Here is an 18,289-nt window from a genome sequence, read left to right on the forward strand (position 1 = left end):
GCCTCAATGCGGGGGGGAAGCCCCGGGGCCAGTGGCCATGCCCGCCTTTTGCCCAAAGGGAAGCTTGCTTCTGCCCTGGCAGCCACATACCCTCGATGGCAGCAGAGCTGCCACAGGGCCTGGGCCTCTCCTGGACCAGAGACAGTGGCTTCCCAGGGATGCTGAGAAGTAAGCCCTTTGCAAAGAGGCCCAGCGTGCTCTCCAAATGTCACCCAGAACCCTCAGTGCCCGCCCGATCCAGGCCGGGGCCTCAGTTTTCAGAGGGCTCCCACCCTCCCCCCACACACCCCGGCCCAACGGCCCTTTCCTGGGGACATCCCGACAGACCAGTTGGGTTGGCTTTGTGTGGAGTGCCTGGGCCCTTCCGGAGCCCTCGAGAGAAGCAGGATTGGGGGCTGCTCTCTTCCCAGCTGACCCCCACAAGGGCCTCAGCACTGAACACCTTCAAGAGGAGGCCAGCGAAGGCAGGGGTGGAGATGTGGGGAGAGCGAGACAAAAGCCGATGTCGGGGGCCTGGGCATGCCACAGTCTGGCTGATGGAATCATCGGCCTTGCCACCCCTCCCCCAGCCACTCCCAGCAGGAGCAGGTTCCATTACGTTAATTAAGCATCTCTCTGTCCACCTGCTCCCTCCCAGGCTTCTCCTTCTGCCTGCAAGCTTGGGCTGTCTCGCCAAAGTGGGAATCCTTGGTGAGCACCCACTTGTTGCCCGGGTCGCAGGCCCTGGGCTGAGCAGCACAAGCGGGCGGGTTTGTGTCGGCCGAGAGCAGGGCGGGCCTTCAGCGCCTGGCCCAGAAACTGCCCCCAGGCCCCTCTCTGGGTGTCATTCTCTCTGGCCAAAGCCCCGGGCACACCCCGGGATGCTTGTCCTGCCGCCTCCAGGCTTTTCAAGCGGGCTCGCGGGCCCCAGGGGAGATCTGGGGCTGCTGGGTGGGTGGGTGGGCTTCCAAATACACTCCACCAATTTTTCATGCCCATCCCTCTAAATGTGACCCTGATCCGAGGCTTTTATGCCCCTGACAACTTCACGCAGGAAAACATGCAGACCCTCTGATAGCATGAAATCGGGAACAAAGGCCCCGGGAGACAGAGGGCCGCCAAGGGGCAGGATGCCGCCGGGGCCCTGCCTGCTCTCAGCCCCAAACAGATGTTCCCCGCTCGGCCCGACTCCTGCACAAGCTGAAAGGCTGGGCTTGTACAAGAGCCGGGCCTGAAAGCGGAGCCCGCGGCTCTAAAGAAAGGGCACGGCCAGCAAGGCGCCTGTCACTGATAAATCTCCGCAAAGAAAACGGGAGGCTCATGAATGTCAATGAGGCACTGTCCTCCCGCCTGCACCCGGCCGGCCAGCGGCTCATCGAGCATTCCGGGCAGCCCCAGACAGTGCCACCCGCCTGCCCCTGCCCCCTGCCCCTACCTCTGCCTGCCTGACCGCCTGCCCCTGCCCACCTGTCTGCATGCCCCTGCCTGCCTGTCCGCCTGCCCCTGCCCCCTGCCCCTGCCCACCTGTCTGCATGCCCCTGCCTGCCTGTCCGCCTGCCCCTGCCCACCTGTCTGCCTGAACCTGCCTGCTGCCCACTGCCTGCTCGCCACCCAAAGGGGCCAGAGCCCAGCTGCTGCGCCCTTGCTTATGTCCGGGCACTCACTCATTGGCTTCCTTGGCACAGATCCCTCCCCAGGGCCGGCTTCCCAGAGCTTCATCAAACCCCAGAGAGCAAAGAAAAGAATCCGCTTGGAGCAAATCTCTGGAGAGGGAGGGAGGGAAGGAGGGAGGGAGGCCTGGCTGGGCCAGGCACCTTCTCCAGCTTCATTCCAGGGAGCCAAGGCTGCTTGTGCATCACAAAAGGGCCCTGAGAATGGCTTCCCTGGGCCTGGGGCTTTGGGGAGGACCCCCTCCCCATGAAGGGTCTTGCGGCCTGAGGTCCAAGGGGGAGGGGGGACTCATGCCCCCCCAGAAAGTCCTCACTGGAATCCTGCCCATTCACCGGTTGTGTCCGCGAGGAAGAACGAGTCATGGAAATGGGCAGACACAGGCCATGGCCCCCATCACCCCCTTGTCAGGCTGGCAGTGATTAATAAGGACCAACAACCTTGGGGGGGGGCGGGGCTGAGACCTCTGACCAAAGGCGCTGGGGTGGGGGTGGGGGGCGGGGAAGCAACAACGCCAAACAAGGCGAGGGCCTCCAGGCACCCAGGCCTCGCCGCCCCCCCCCCCCCCCCCCCCCGCGTCCTGGACAGGTGGGAGTGGGGACCTCCCAGCCCCATGTTTCTGACTGTCACTCAAACCACATTCAGCACACACCTACCATGCTCACCACAGACCAGGAGAGTCTCCTGCATGCGGACCCACTGTGCGCTCCCCCCACAGGCAAGGTCCAGACAGTCTTTCCACCTCCTCTTCCTTTTTGCTAAAGTACTGGTGGGTTTCAGGGTACCTCGTGTCCCCCTGCTCCCCCTGCCCCAAACTGCAGGTTCTTCAAATCTCAGGCTCCAAGAACACAGGCCACTGCATCCCAGTGCCCCCCTACCCCCCCAGCTGAGCCCCCCAGGGCACGCTACAGTAAGGAAAGGGACCCAGCCCTGGCTGCTTCTGCTGGGCTAACAGGCCCTGCCCTCAGGCGACTGACAGGGATGGAGCTGGGAAGGGGCTCACTCCTCAAGGGATTAAAAAGGCCCATTTCATGGCAACAACAGAACCTCCCACCCCCACAAATGGGGCCATCTAAGGCTCCAGAAGGACCAGAAGGCCAACACCAAACTCTGCCAGTCAAGTGAATCCTGTGGTGGCTCAGTGGTTAGAGCACGGGCCTCTCACCTTTGCCTTAGAATCTCTCTCTCCCTTCAAAGCCCGGCTTCCCCATGAGCCCTGGCCTGGGTCCTCCACCTGGTGCTCTGAGCACCTGAGGAGGCAGGGCCGTGGGACCAGGGAGAGCCACACTGGGTGCTTCCTGAATGGTCACTGAACTGGGAGTCTCTGCACTGGCAGAGGGCGCCAGGCCATGCGGTCTGGGATCTCCATGCCCCTGGGCACTGATGAGGACAGGAGGGCCCAATGAGGCCCTGGGGATGGAAGGGAGCCAGGCCCTTGTCCCTTTTCTCCAAGAGGGCCCACTGGGCAGCCGCCTCATGTGTGGACAATACCGCGAGGGCTCTCCTGGGCAGCCCTCCAGGAGGTCTCCATGTCCAGAAGCAGGTGCTGGTTGCCTTGATCTGCCTCTGTGTCCTGCCCCTCCCAGGTGGGGTAAAGGGGATAAAGAGAGTGTCAGTGGGCCCTTGCCTGCCAGGAGCGGATACAGGAGGGAAGACAAGCCAGACCTAGGGGGTCTGGGGCCATGGGGGCCAGCTCTGAGGGAGGGCACTGAGGGGGGTGAGGCCCCTTAACACGAGCGGGAAGATTACTGAGGAGAGGGCTCTGATGACATGACCTCATTGGCTGATGGGACTTGGGAGAGATTGAGGCAGGAAGACCAATGAGGAGACTTTTTTTTTGGTGAGGCAGTTGGGGTTAAGTGACTTGCCCAGGGTCACACAGCTAGTAAGTGTCAAGTGTATGAGGCTGGATTTGAACTCAGGTCCTCCTGACTCCAGGGCCGGTCTCTATCCACTGCGCCACCTAGCTGCCCCTCCAATGAGGAGACTTTTGCAAGAGTCCGGGCAGGAGGCATTGAGGACCTGCACTGGAGAGAGTGGAGACAAGGGGCCAAATGTGAGAGACTTGGGGAAGGAGGTGCAATCTGATGTGGGAACTGACCGGGGATGGGGGAGACAAGGGAGAGAGGTGAGGAAAAGGATGCTGAGCCGGCAAATGGGGCAACTATGCTTGGAAAATGCCACCGGACTGGCCAGAAGGTGGCACCACTTCCAGACAAAGGTGACAGACTTGTCCAAGGTTTGCCCACCCTGCAGAGGCCTCCCATCCACGTCCCTGGAGGCCCAAGTGCAGCTCATCCCCCAGTGGCCTGCTCCCGTGATTGATGTCTTTGCCTCAGCAGCTCATGAGGAAGTAGAGGGGTGCCCACTCCCACCAAGGAATCACGGAGCATGAGGAAGGCCATTAAGGAGAGCAATCTGGGGATTGCTGGATGAACAAAGAGGCATTTCCAAAAAGGCTCATCCATTCCCCCCCCCACACACACACACATCCAGTGGGAGCCTCTGCTGAGCCCTGAGGGTGGTCAGCCACTTTCCCCTGGCCAGTAAAGGGGAACCAAATGCAGCCTTTATGACAAATCCCTCAAGGGCATCTCATGCCCGTCCAGGGCCGTGTGGGTCCATTCCTCCTTCCTGGGACGGGAGGGCCCCTAGCCCTAACTGAGAAGAGCGACCCCAGACTGCAGGGGCTCCTGAGGGGCTGACATCACTGTGCAGCCATTATCCTGGCCCACAAAGGGCCTCTTGTGTGCTGAGGCTGCAGGGACGGACGCGGGCGCAGTCAATGAAAAGACGCTATTATGAGGAGATGTTTATGTCAGTATCTGTAACAAATCTGCCTTCTCGCCTTTGGATTGTTAACTGTGGGTCCGAAAAACAACATGTGATGAAGACCCCCGATCTCCTCCACAAGACACTGGGCAGGGAGCAGCAGCCTCAGGAGCGGGCACCAGCGTCTGTGACCCACTCTGCCCCGCGGGCATCTGCCAGCCCGTGACCAGCAGCCCCACAGGGACCCAAGGGCAAGGCCTCAAGGGGGGCACCAAGGGGGCCTGGGCTGCTGGAGAGCCCTTTGGCCACAGCTGTTATAGGTTAGCTCATGCATCAGCAGAGCTCAGTGCTTCTCACTGTCCCTGTCTGCGACCTTTTTCCTCTCTGGGGGCCTCAGAGGTGCCCAAGGAGAAGCCCAGGCTGCCTAGGGACTCCGCCCCTCTCCTCAAGGCAGGGGGCAGGGGGCAGGGAGACCCCCAGTGAGGCATGAGATCCAAAAGCGGGGGGCTCCAGTGCACCAAGCTCGGCATCCGCCGAGAGATGCCTTTGAATGAGCAGGTACCCCTGCCCAGCATCCTCACGGTCCTGGGTCTGCTTCTAGGGTGGCCCTGCAGAGTCCTGATGGATGGCTTCTGCCCACATGAACTCTTTCTGTCCACTAAGCACCCATGACTTAGCCGGCGCCCTTGTGCCAAGACAGGAGAATGCGTCTCAGAGAAGTTCTCCCAGATCTCCCAGGCTGCAGGGCCAGCTCTCTCCCGTGGGCACTGCGTGGCCTCCTGGGCATTCTGTTCAGTGAATTGCAGCAGAGCTCTGGGCCTTGTATGCCAGCCCCTAAGAAAACCAATCCTGATCACAAAGCCTGCCTTTCCTGGCTCTCCTCCTCCTTCACCCCAGCCCTTCGGGACGGTCCCAGGGGGCCTGAGTGCTTCCTATCCCCCACAGTCCTCTGGGTCTGCATCGCAGACCTGCGGGGGGCCCTCAATGAAGCACCCTGGGTTCTCCGAGTTGGGCTTGGAGCCAGAGCCCACCAGAGTCCTTCTTTGCAAGGGAGAGGGTCTCCAGAGTGGGATCCATGCTGGGCCACGTTCTGGACCCGATCTCAGGGTGAGGCGCAATCGTGCAGGGCTGGGGTCCCTGGAGAGGGAAGGGCAGCTGTAGGGGGGCCTCCTCTGCAAGGCTGCACCCCCCACCCCTATTGGCGGCATTCTGCTGTGAGCCGCCCATGGAGGCCAGGACTGAACCCTCCCCGGGGCCTGCTGCTCCAGCCCCAGGGGTGAAAGACCCTGCCTGGAGCCCACCAGGCCCCTCCACCCCCGGCCTCCCCGCGGCCTGACCAGAGGCCCAGCTGGGGCAGGGGGAGTTCACAAGCACAACGATCTCTCCTGACACCTTGATGGGCTGGCCTCCAACCTGTTCTTGGTGCCAGGACCAGGACTGAGAAGCCTCCAGTTCTCTGCTAGTGCCTCCCCTGCTCCCTCCTGTCTCCTAACAGCAAATTCCTTAGTCTGGCATTCAAGGCCTCCACAAGCGGCACCTCCCCCTCCGCCCCTTCCCTACTCACTCACTCCATGTCACCCCCCCCCTCCCCTGCCATCTTTATTTTCTGGAGGTCTGGATGCTCTTCCTGTTCTTTTCTGGCTGAGGCAGTCCTGCCGTGCTTGCCAATTGCCCCAAACGGCGATTGCTGCCCTTCCCCGGGCCTGGCTGAAGCTACCACCGACCCTTGTCTTGTGGAAATATTTGTCATGTACCCAGGGCATATGTGCTTGTGACAGAGAGAGAGACAGAGAGCGAGAGACAGAGACAGAGAGCGAGAGAGAGAGAGAGAGAGAGACAGAGAGACAGAGAGAGTGAGAGAGAGAAAAAGAGAGAGCGCGAGAGAGACAGAGACAGAGACAGAGAGAGCGAGAGACAGAGAGAGAGAGACAGAGAGCGAGAGAGAGACAGAGAGAGCGAGAGAGAGAAAGAGAAAGAGACAGAGAGAGCGAGAGAGAGATAGAGAGACGGAGAAAGAGACAGGGAGAGTGAGAGAAAGAGAAAGAGACAGAGAGAGAGTGAGAGAGAGACAGAAAGAGAGAGCGAGAGAGACAGAGACAGAGAGAGCGAGAGAGAGACAGAGAGAGAGCGAGAGAGAGACAGAGAGAGAGCGAGAGAGAGACAGAGAGAAAAAGAGAGACAGAGAGAGAGTGAGAGAGAGAGACAGAGAGATGGAGAGAGACAGGGAGAGTGAGAGAAAGAGAAAGAGACAGAGACAGAGTGAGAGAGAGACAGAGAGAGCGAGAGCGCGAGAGAGAGAGAGACAGAGAGAGAGAGAGAGACAGAGACAGAGAGAGACAGAGAGAGACAGAGATGGAGAGAGGAGAGGAGAGGGGAGGGGAGGAGAGGGGAGGAGATTCTGCTCTTCCCACCCCTGAGTTGCATGAGGCCAGGGTCCAAGTCTTCTCTCAAGGATGTCCCTCCCAGCCCTGCCCGGCATCTCGCTAGGCGCTTCTGAACAGGGACCCCAGCCCGCCCATCTGGGGCTCCACGCCTGCCTGTCACTCTTGGGCCACTAGTTTTTAAATTGAAAGCAAACAAGCAAAGGGCTCCCGGCTGGGTGAGGCGCCCATCACGCTCATCACACTCACTCGCTGGGCTGTCAGCTAGGTGATGGATGGCAGGTGTGGCCCCAGCTCGTCCGGGCTTGGGCCACGCGGTGACGGGAGCCGCTGGTACGGCCGTCACTCTTTGTCACTGAGGCCCAGCTGAGCCTCCCAGCTGCCAAGGCCACCAGCACCCCCCGGGAACAATCGCCGCTGAGTGCGGCTCAGAGCTCATAGGTTGCCCGCAGCATTAATTGGTGCAGTGACGGGCGGACCTATTAGGGAGCACCAGATAATTGCATTTAATTTGTGTATGTTTTAATTATGGCCCGAGCTGGGCCAAATTTGATCAAAGTATCATCTTTTCTGTTCCATTTGCATCTGAAATAAGAGAAGCTGCTAATTCCCGGAGGGACGCAAGCCCCTTGGATTTATAAACATCGCCAAGTCCGGGGGGCCGGGGCTCACCATCCGTGGCTCTGAGACCCTCCCACCCCAGGACGAGCCATTCAGGCGGTGGCTCCCGGATGGAGCAGCCACAGGAAACAATCGCATCCTTTATTGACCGATTGCAATGAGGGCACGGCGCTATTGGCCCCTCGGTTGTTTTGAAGATGGATTTAAATTAACCTCCAATGAATCTTGCCAGGGGAGCCTGGGCAGCCGCAGGGATGTCAGCAGAGCAGCTGAGGGTGCAGGGGAAGGGGAAGGACTGAGGTGTGCCAGTGCAGCTGCGCCGTAGCAGTGATTAAAGTCTCCTGCTGCCCTCGGGCTACAAACGCACTGGCCCTTCACCCCACCCCACCCTGGAGGACAGGACTCACAGGGAGGGCCAGGCTTCCAATGCATCGCCACCTCTTATCTCCCAGTTCCCCTCAGTGACTGTAACTTATCCCCAGCACCCCTGGGGAAGCCATCTGTGAGCCTGGGGACAGCCCACGGGGAGCGCCCTGTACCCTGGCAACATTGGGAAGAGTCCCTCTGCAGAGCGCAGCCCCTCACTGTGGGAGGGGGCATGCCTCTCCTTAGCCCTTCCACCCTGGGGGGGCCACGCCCTCTCCTAAGCCCTTCCTCACGGGGGAGGGGGGCACGCCCTTCTCCTTGGGCTCCCTTGGTGATCTCATCAGCTCCCTTAGGCTTTAGGCCAACCATTTCCAAGCAAATGAACCTTAGCTCAAACACACTGCCACTGGGCTCCCCTGCTCACCACCGCAGTCTATTGGAGATCTCCTGGATTTCCCAGGAGCGTCCTTAACTCCACTCGATCTAAAAGGGAAGCAAAGGGAGGTGCCTTCTCTTCGCTCCTAGGACCCTCAGCCCTTCCCCTATTTGCCATTTCTGTACCCCGCCATCCCGTGTCTCTCCCCAGATCTCAGCTTCCCACACACGTGACCTTTTCTACCTTCCATTCCAATACATTTATTCCGAGCCCTTCTTTCTACTCACAGAGCCCCATACCTTGGTTCAAGCCCTGGGCATCTGTAAGGCTCCCTGACCAGGAAGCCTGGGTCAAGCTTTTTCCCCCTCTTCAGACCAGCCCCCGTGGGACTGAAAGAAAGTCTCCCACACCTGTAGATCTGACCCTGCCCTTCCTGCGCAGGCAGCTACAAATGGCTCCTAGAAACCCGTGCACACTGGCCCTTTGCGTGTTGTGTTTTGCAGGGCAATGAGGCCAAGGGACTTGCCCAGGGTCACACAGGCTAGTAATGTCAAGTGTCTGAGGGCCAGACCTGAACTCTGGTCCTCCTGAATCCAGGGCTGGTGCTCTTCCACGGCGCCACCTCGCTGGCCCCCCACTGGCCCTTTGGAGCCTCAGGTGACCCTATGCCCCGTCTTGAACCCTCTGGTTCAGCCAAACCAGCCTGTTCTCTGCACCCAGTCTCCATCTCCTTGCCTCTGCAAAGGTCACATGTAGCACATTTGAACCCGGCCCTCTTGGTACTCCTCTGTGCAGTCTTGGTCAGCTGTGACCATCGTTGCCCCGAAGTGAACAATCATATTGCCAGGAAGTAAGTCAAGCATTCTCACTATTGCTCTTCGGTCAGTGAAAACTCTAGGAAATAACTGCTGAGCCAGCAGGCCGTGCCCACCACCACGGCCCGTTCTCTGCCACGTAGGAAGGAGGGGCTCAGCCGGCCCGGGCTCTCAGCCGGGAGCTGTGTCTGCTCACCTCCCCGGGGTCAAGGCTGAGCCACCAGGGGTGGCCCCACCCTTTTGCTCCTGGAGAAGTGAAGGAGGGGTGGCCTTGGGGGCCTCCCAGCTCTGTGCAGTCCAAGAATAGCTGACCAAGGTGGGGAAGCCCATTTCCTTTCTTTTCCCTGGTTAATCAGGTCTGATGCTCAGGGGCCCTTGGAGGGCTGGTCCACCCCTTCCTTTGTCCTTCTCCTGGTCTGTCTTTCTGCCAGTGTGGGAAGGGCACCTGGGAAGGTGTCCACAGGGACATCCAGCCCCCTGGTTCAGAGGGAGGGGATGGAGGGAATGGCTAGCTGCTATGACACCTCCAGCTGCACTGTCAGAAGGCCTAAGAAGACCCACTAACCAGCTCTTACCCGATCACCACAACGCACAGAGCGCTGGCCTGGCATCAGGAAGACCTGAGTTCAAATTCATCCTCAGAGGCAAGTCACTTGACCCCCACCTGCTTCAGTTTCATGATCAGTAAAACGGTGACAGTGACAGCACGGATGGGCCTGTCCCATCCAGCCCACCAAAGTCTGCAACTGCCCAGGTCCCCAGAGCTTCTGCACTGCTGCCGTACCCCTAGCTCCGGTCTGGGTGCGGTCAGGGCTCCCATGACCGAAAGCCTTTGACCTTCTCAGCAGCCCAGTATAAAGTACAATCCCAGGATCAATGACCAAATGGCTTTTCTGCTACACTCCAGAGACGCCTCCACTTGCCCGAGTGGGCCTAGTGGCCCTACAGAGAGGCCCTGCCCGGCAACGATATCTCTTGCAGCGAGATATCACCGCATGGACGATGGAAGCCCCTCCGAAGCGGGGGGCGCAGATAGCCTTGTCCTTGCGCAATGCTGTAAGACGGACACAGAAATATCCAAAGACAGCGGGGAGCTCACGAGGCAGAACCCAGGGAGGCTTCCGGCCAGCCAGGGCTCAACAACGAGCCGAGAGACCTTGGTCTTGTCATGCCCCATCTCGTGGCTCGAGCTTGAATGACTGCAGAAGGGAGGGGAAGGGCTCAGGGCTCTGCAGGGATCTTCCAGCCTAGGAGACTGTCCGTTCAGGGCTGGCCCCAAGCCTGGAGAACCCGCAGGTCCTGCCAACCACATGCCCAGGTTCTTACATCCAAACCCTGGCTCCAGAAATAGCTGAGAGACAGAGGAAGGAGAGATGGGGCAAGGGTGAGAGGAAGCAGATGGGTCCAGGTCGGGGCGGAGCGCTCCCCTAGCATAGGCGGTGAGCTCCTTCGCCTTGCCTGCCTCAGTTACTTCAGCCATAAAATGGTACCAACCTCCCAGGGTCGATGGGAGGAGCAAACGAGGTCAAATGTGTTCACTTCCTGGCACAGTGCCTGATGAGCAGTGGGACCTTAATCCAGTCCTGGTTCCCCGGGCAGGGGTGGCGCACTCTTCTTTGGGAAGAGAGCGGGTCTGACGGCAGATCTCAGGCTCTCTCAGAAGCATATTTGCTTCCTTCAAGGACAAATTGTGCGCAAATAATATACAATTAAATGGTTTGCTCTCGGAGCTGCTCACCGTGTCAGCAGACCGGGATAACAAACGACCCCCAATCAAGGCGCGCCTCGCCGACACATTTATATGTTTCTTGAGCAAACAATACAGTTATGGACGATTGATTTTTCTTCCCCTCTTGGGAAAGCGCCAGCACCACTCTTGGTGAGCGGGGGCGCAGCGGGCGCTCTCCTGAGTGAGATCATCCTGGCACGTGTGTGGCCCAGTGTGGCATGGTGGGATGGGGTACAATGAGACCCCACAGGATGCTCCCTGGGAAGAGTCAGTCATCATCCCCTCTGGTCGGAGTAAGAATGAGGCTGGCCTTCGGGGAGGCCAGGCAGGAAGGGAAGACAAAGTTGGAGTTCTGTGCTCGGCACTCCAGGTCTCCATTGGCCCCCAAAGCATGCATGTGAAGTGGCCTGCTGTTGTGCTCAGAACGCTTGGGGGTTCTCTGTTAGAAGAAAGAAGCCGCATCGATTCTCCACCTGCTTCTTGTCCTTTACAGGTAGAGAATGTCCAGCCAAAAGCGCATCACGGAGTCCGCCCAGGCTGCCCTGGGGGTCCCTCCCGTCCAGTCCGAGGGCTCCTGACACCGCTGCATCGGGTTCCCGCTTGTCACAGCCCAGGTGTCCACCCGCTTCTCCCAGGGCATGCGTGCGAGGCTCTGGCCTCATGGAGCCTGGTGGTGCTGCTTTATTGATCCCACTTGGATTTCTCCGACATCGCTGAGGGAGAATTTCCTCCCGGAGCAATCGATACAACTTTAGATTAAGGCTCACATAAAAATGTTTAATATATGGAATGCTAATGAATTTATCTCTATTTATTGACCTGAGCAGAGGAAGGAACTCTATAAATGCATGATGCTGATTATGGCTTTTATTGTCAATTAAGCCTGGAGTGTTGCCATCTGACTTCCCAATGTCACTGGGCACAGACGCGTCATGGCTCTGTCCATAGGGACGCCGGCCTCCTTTTGGGACGTCTCCCGCCTCTTTTCTGTGCTGGCAAAGGGCATGGCCAGCCTGGGAGTGTTTGTTGCTGACTCGGGAAGGCTTTCCACACAAGCCCAGTGATTTTGGTAAGTGAAAAAGAGAATAAAAAAGGGAAAATCAGACAAATGCAATGAAACTTTGTCTCTGTTTCCTGCGACTAGATGGACTAGAAGATAATGCAGGAAGTGCCAGACGAGGTGGGAGGGTGGAACTACAGGGCTCGTGGGTCTGGGGTCAGACAAGCTGGCTTTGAGTCCCCACCTCGGTGGTTCCCTGTGGGACTTCAGCAATTAGAACAGGTTAGAGTCTTGGAGCCCTCAGTTAATGATCCTGGGAAGATGTTAGGAAGTCACTCCAGGACCCTGGCCTCTGGCTTAGCTGATGGGCAGCGTGGATGAAGAGACCATCGCCCTACAGGAGGCTCAAGAAGAAACATGAGTGGGCTGAGTGGGGGCCCAATTCTTCTGCCCCAGGCTAGCCGTGACTCGAGGTGCTTCGGGATTTCTTGGTGAAGCTCGCACAAACATGAGTTCCTTAGAGGCCTGGAAGAACTGGGGGGGCCCTCTGGAAGACCCACCCCACATGGGGGTTCTTGGACAACTCTGAGGCTGTTCACTGTCAGAAAAATACAGCTGGGAGACCAGTGTTTCCCTGGGGAAGAGGAGGGTTCCACCCTGGCTCACAGGACTGGGTGCTGGGGGCGGGGCAGGGATAGAGAGGAAGTGTGGGGACAGTCTTCCCCACTCACTTCTGTGAATAGTCGGGCTGTGAGGTTTTAGTCCTGGCTCCCCCTCCTTCCTGCTCCATTGGAGATGCACTCATGGAAACTCTTCCCCCAAATCATGACTCTGACCCTCAATTTTCTGCTATTATGATAGAAATAGCAACTTTTCTGAAGAGGACAATATCGGCAGGCCAAGGGTTAAATGAACCCCCCCCCGAGCCTGCCAGAGTGTGGCGGTGGGGAAGGGTCCCAGCACCTTGGCCAGCCCCACTTCCCTTGGTCCCTCCCTCGGAAGGAGCCCACCCTAGCTTTTTCTCATCCTCAGTCTCTGGAACTTGACCATGTAGGACCCCTTTGGGCTGTCTCTTATGACCCCCTCCGAGCTTCTCTACCAGCATGAAGGGCCGATTCCAAGGTGGATCTGAGGGTAGAAAGGCGATACGTCCCGCTGGACGTGCTGGGGAGGCGCCAAGGCAGCCCCTGTGGGCAGGCAGCTTCAGCGGGGCCCTGCCTCTCGAGACGGCTTGGGAGGGCCCACCATAACTCTTCCTGAGTCAGTCAATGACTCAGCTTAGCCTGCTCCAGGCCTGCCTGGAGAGTTGATGGTGTCACCAGAACGCCCGGGGATGAGGGATTTACAGTTCTCGCTATTTCTTGGGGTTCTCTAGTTCTTCTTTAGATTACCTTTCATGGGGGTCAAGCCTCACCAGTTTGAGGTTGCAGGCCACTTTTACCACACAAATATAAAATGCCTCTGCATTTACCAGTATTCTTGGAGCAGCACATGTGGGAGGACACACTCGTGGCCACAGCTGCAGCCTGACTCACATGTGGGACTCGCGTGTCACAACTGGATGAAGAAAAGCTCCACGTTCCCTGACCTGGTCTTCATTTCTGTCTGTGAACTATGACCCTTTAACAGGTAAAGTCTCCTTTTCATTCAAGCTGGCTGGCCACAGGGGACATCCTGACTGACGGTCCACAGTGGCGCTGTTTCCAGAGGCTAGTCAGCCCCCGCCCTGAGACCATGGAAGGCCCACAGACTCGGGGAGACACTTGGGTTCTCATCATGCATGTGGACCAGCCACCGCGGAGCCGGCAGCCAGGCCAGGATGAGGGTGATCAGACCTCTGGGGAGAGCGCACCCACAGGAGGCTGGGTGGGCTTCCCAGTGCTTCGGGGCCTCCAGGGGGCAGGAGAGGAGAGGAGTGAGGCGGGTGGAGGGAAGGACTCCCGATGGGACAGAATTTTTGGCTGGACTCAGCATAGGGAGCATTTGAAAAGCCTGTCTAAAGAGCTCCCCAAAGCTCCCAGGAGCTTGTGTCAATCAGTTTGACACAGGCGGACGCGCATAGCCCTTCTTTTCACTTTTCGGGGGACACCCTCCCCGGCTTCCCTCTGATGGGTCCCCTTCCAGGCAGAGCAAAGGGAGGCACGCAGGGGAAAAGCCCATCTCCAAGCCACTTCCAGACCTTGGTCTTGGAGCTGGGATAGGAGAAGACTGATCAGCACCAGAGAAGGTGCCTGACCACTTCTGGGAGTGATGGGAGGCCCCAACGTTGGGTGAGGGGAGGCTGAAACCCACCCGGCTGCAGAGGATGAACACCCCGGAGCCTTGGTAGTCTCTGTCTCTGTGTCCCCCCCCCACCCTAGGCACACGAGGAAGCAGTGGGCTTCAAAGCCAACAACTTGGTTCTTTCCATTTCTAAACACAAGACCCCTTTCCTGTTGTGCTTTCTGGGGGCTCAGGAACGCCCACCAAGGCCCCTCCCCCAGCAGAATGTGCCCATGGGGGGGACCACAAAGATTCCCCACGCTCAGGAAAGCCTCTGGCCCACACCCCCAAGCCTGCTGCCCCAAACGCCCAGCAGGAACCCGGGGAGGTGCCCCCCCCCCCCGCCCTGTGTGCTCTCCCCCAGCCCAGGGACTCCTGCAGCTCCTTTTGAGCATGCCCGCCCACACAGCCCATGCCCCTGCCAACACGGACAAGGCCAAGCCCACCTCCACCACTGAGCGGGAGTCTAGCCGAAAGTTGAAGTCTCCGAAGACGAAGTATGACGCCTTCTCAAACCTCTGGTCGATGATTCTGAAAGAAAGGGAAGACAAACACCGCTTTACTCGTGCTGAGCCCTACCTCCTGTGGCAATCGAGCAGCGTCCAGCACTTAAGAGGTGCCTGCTATATGCCGACCGCTCCCCAAACCAAGTGGCCCTTGTCCTCGCCCGAGCAGCCAGAGCTGGGTCGGGAGAGAGGCCAGGCGAGAGGGCCACAAAAGTGGGGAGGGCTCGGGAAAGGCTTTCCCTAGAAGGTGGTATGTGACCCGACCTCTGAGGGAGGCAAGGGAGGCGGGCGTGACCAGGCACAGCCACGGTGGGTGGAATGCTCTCTGGGAGAACGCAGCCAGACCCAAGGTCAGAAGCTGGGATCACATCAGGAGTGAGGACCCTAGAACCCCCCCGAGGGGGCCCCTGTACATTACCCACGAGGCCCTGGCACAGGAGCTGGCCTGGTTCACCTGCCCTGCGGCCTCCTGCCACCTTTGGCCCTGGCTCTGGGGCCAAAGAGGCCCAACCCAGAGGGGAGGGAAGCTGAAAACACCAGGAACTCTATACGGATTGTTCCCACCTGGACATTCACAGCTGCCGAGCTGTGGCCCTACCCAAGGGACAGCTTTTCAGCCACAACAATCCATTTCCCAGGGCTGATTCCACTGATCCATTTACACTCAGGAGAGGCCTGACAGTGACAGCCTGGAGCCAGTTCTCCAGCAGGAAGCTGATCACTCTTTTTCAGGAAAAACAAAAATCCATCAGGGTGGACAGCACGTTGGAACGCTGCATTCACTGTGGCTGTCCACCCTTTGGAGCCGAGCCTGCGGCGATGGACCTGAGCCTTCCCTGACCCTTAGCCAGACCTCGGGGTTGGCCCACCCACTTTGGAGTTCCCCAGGGGAACGGCCACGGTCACGACTGTGGGTCCCATCTCATGTGGCCTATCCTCAGAGGGATGAGGGAGGCTCTCTGAGCTCAGGGATCCCCCTCTAAACCAGGGGATTCCCCGCTGTGGCCCAAGGGTCTCTACTGAGAAGTGTTTTCTCACACCTTGCTGAGCTTTGGAAGGAGTTGCTGCAGCAAGATTCTTGGACGGCCCACCTGCCCCACACGACGAAGGAGGGATGCTCCTGCCTTCAGCAGCAGCCGGTTCTTCCCTCCCTTCGCACAGACCCTGGTGGGCACACAGGGTCAAGAGGGCTTGGGAACAAAGTGTGAGCACAATGGATTAACAACCAAAATGGTTTTCAAGATGAGGAGACGAGAAATGAGAACCCTGGCATGACATCAACAGGGAGATTCTGAGACAAGCTCTCATTGTCCTCCCCGAACGGAGGGTTACAGATGGTGGTCTTCCTCTAACATGGACGACCAGTGGGGCATGCCGTGGGGGCAGCCATGGGGGTGAGGTGTCCTACCAAGGGCAGTTCTGGCTGGCGCCCCCCCGTTGGTTTGTCCAGCTCTCATCAGGGGGCACAGATGCCCAGCAACTTCCTGTTAACACAAAGGAGAACAGGCCAACTACCTGAACAGAAAAGTGAGCCTGGAAATGGAAGCATTTCTAGGAGGGTGAGATTCTAATTTAGAGAAGGCTGGGGTGGGGGGAGGAGATCCTGAGTAGGGCATCCTGAAGGGGGGCAGCTGTGCTCCCCACAACCCCTTCTGTGGTCTGGCTGCCAGACCACAGCTGCCACCTTCTCCAGTCTGGACAGAAGCCCCCCACCCATTCAGCAAAGGCTGTAACTGGCCTCGGAAGCTGGTTGGCCCCCAAGGGGAAGTTTTGGCTCCCGGGGGTGAGAGTGGGGTGATAAAGGTCCTGGCCTTTCCAAAACTACTCTGCTTCTCTTATGAAGGGCTTTACCCCAGCTCCCTCAGTCCTCTCTTGGAGGCTCTGAGAAGGGGCACTGGGGTCTGCCCCTCCCCCTGAACTCCACGAGGGGCAGATGCTGGGCCTATGAAGCCCCAGCACAGGGGGCTTTGAAGCTGGGACCCATGACTCCACGGCTCACTTCTCTCCTTCACTGTTGCCAAAGGGAGGCACGTTGTTGGGCAATGTCGCTGCTCTTCTGCATGAGGCATGTCAGGGCCACTGAAGTGGGAAGGGCCGGGTAGGGGGGCTGTACAGTGCGCCCCTGGCCAAGGACACCAAGCGTGGACTCAGAGGGCCCGCTATCAAGACCAGGAGCTGTCACTGCGCTCCCATGGGACACTCTGCTCATCCGTTTCCTCACCTGGAAGTAGGGAGGCAGGTAGCAGAGAGTGTCATGGGGATGTAGGCTAGAATCCTACCGAGGCAAGTTGCTAGATCTCCCAAGCCTCCATTTTCCATCTTAGGATGTGAGTGGTCCTACCCGGCACCCCTCCATCACCCCACTGCTCCCCAGGCCTCTCCCAGGCCATCGCTGCTGCTCTGTCCTAACACCATCTCCCCTCCAGTGTTCCCCCTCCCTGCACACTGTCTGCTCATCCCCTGCCAAGCCAGGCCTTGGAATGCCCTAACCCCCCACCCCACCCCCCTGGGCCTTTCCCCATTGGGAGTAGCTGGATGTTAGCCTCAGTGGTGTGGAAGGCACAAATCTAGGGTTTGCTCCTCCAGACAGAAGGCAGGGCAGAGGATGAAAAGCCATTATGTTTGAAGCAGTTCAGGTTACTTATGGTGACCCCCAACTTCTGGTCTCCCAGATTTGAAACCTATTATCCTCAGCTCCTCACTTTCCCTCACCCCACAGACTCTATCAGTCACCAACGATTAGTGAAAGAGCCCCTTCCTCTGCCTCCATCCAATGTGTGGCACAGACTCTCCAAGGCCCAGCCCCCTTACCTCCCAGCAGCCCTGAGGCAGAGGTGCTCCTGGGGGGGCGCAGAGGCAGGGGTGCTCCCTCTGAGGCGGAGGTGCTCCTGGGGGGGTGCAGAGGCAGGGGTGCTCCCTCTGAGGCAGGGGTGCTCCTGGGGGGCCCAGCTTCCCCCCACCCCAGCCCTGAGGCAGAGGTCCCCCCAGCAGCAGAGCAGCTTCTCTTTGTAACTGATCAGGGCTCCCCGCCCCCTTCACTTTCATTATGAGCTGCAGCTCTTTGCTGTCATTAGCACTGCTCTTGGACTGGGCCATGAATCAAGTTATCCCTGATGGTGATTGATCTGAATGATGGGAAGGAGAGAGGCCAGGAGGTGGGGCCCTGATCTGGCAGAGTGTCGGGCGTGCTTCATGGACGCTGCTTGACTGCCCATGGGAAGGATGAGGGCCCACGCCCAGCCTCCAGGTGCCTTCCCTTCGGGCCCTCTGCACCCTCTAGGAAGGAACTAACATAAGAGGGGAGGAAGGACAGGCCCGCTCCAGGAGCAGGCTCTGCTGTCCTGTGGGTGCCAGCCCACTCAGGCTGCCTACACCGCAGTGTGGCTCTGGGGAGAAGCTGCAGAGAGGAGCACGCAGAGGCAGCCCAGCACCAGAGCTGCCAAGCCCAGCCATCTTGAGGCCCACAGACCTCCAGCGCCTGCTGAAGGGGCCCTTCTACCCCAGATGGCCACCCCAATGAAGGCATCGGTGGCCTAGGCCAGCAGGCTTCGCTAGTGCTGAAAACGGCAGGAGGAGGGAACTGTCTCTGGGGGGGGCCTTAAAATGGGGTCATCTAGAAACAGGAGACCAGGGTCGGAAGCCCAGCTGGGCCAAAACCAAGGACTGTGGGAGCCCTGGCCACTCACTGGGCACCTCTGGGCCTTGATGCCATGTGCCCAGCCCATGCCCCACCACCCTTGTCATGAGGAACCCCGTGAGCCAGAAATACACTGAAATGTGCCAGGCTCTGCTCCAAGGGCACAGACTAGGGCTA

General features: G+C 58.9%; 1 protein-coding gene across 1 annotated transcript in view; it reads right to left on the reverse strand.

Moving 5' to 3' along the window:
- The window catches only part of INPP5A (inositol polyphosphate-5-phosphatase A), a 216,540-nt gene that overhangs the window by 29,542 nt on the left and 168,709 nt on the right, over positions 1-18,289 (reverse strand). The window contains exon 9 of the mRNA XM_043987081.1: positions 14,416-14,500. Within this exon, the coding sequence (XP_043843016.1) occupies positions 14,416-14,500 (85 nt within the window). The remainder of the gene's footprint in view (positions 1-14,415; positions 14,501-18,289) is intronic.

The sequence above is a fragment of the Dromiciops gliroides genome, chromosome 2, assembly GCF_019393635.1.
Source record: "Dromiciops gliroides isolate mDroGli1 chromosome 2, mDroGli1.pri, whole genome shotgun sequence".
Lineage (NCBI taxonomy): Eukaryota > Metazoa > Chordata > Mammalia > Microbiotheria > Microbiotheriidae > Dromiciops > Dromiciops gliroides.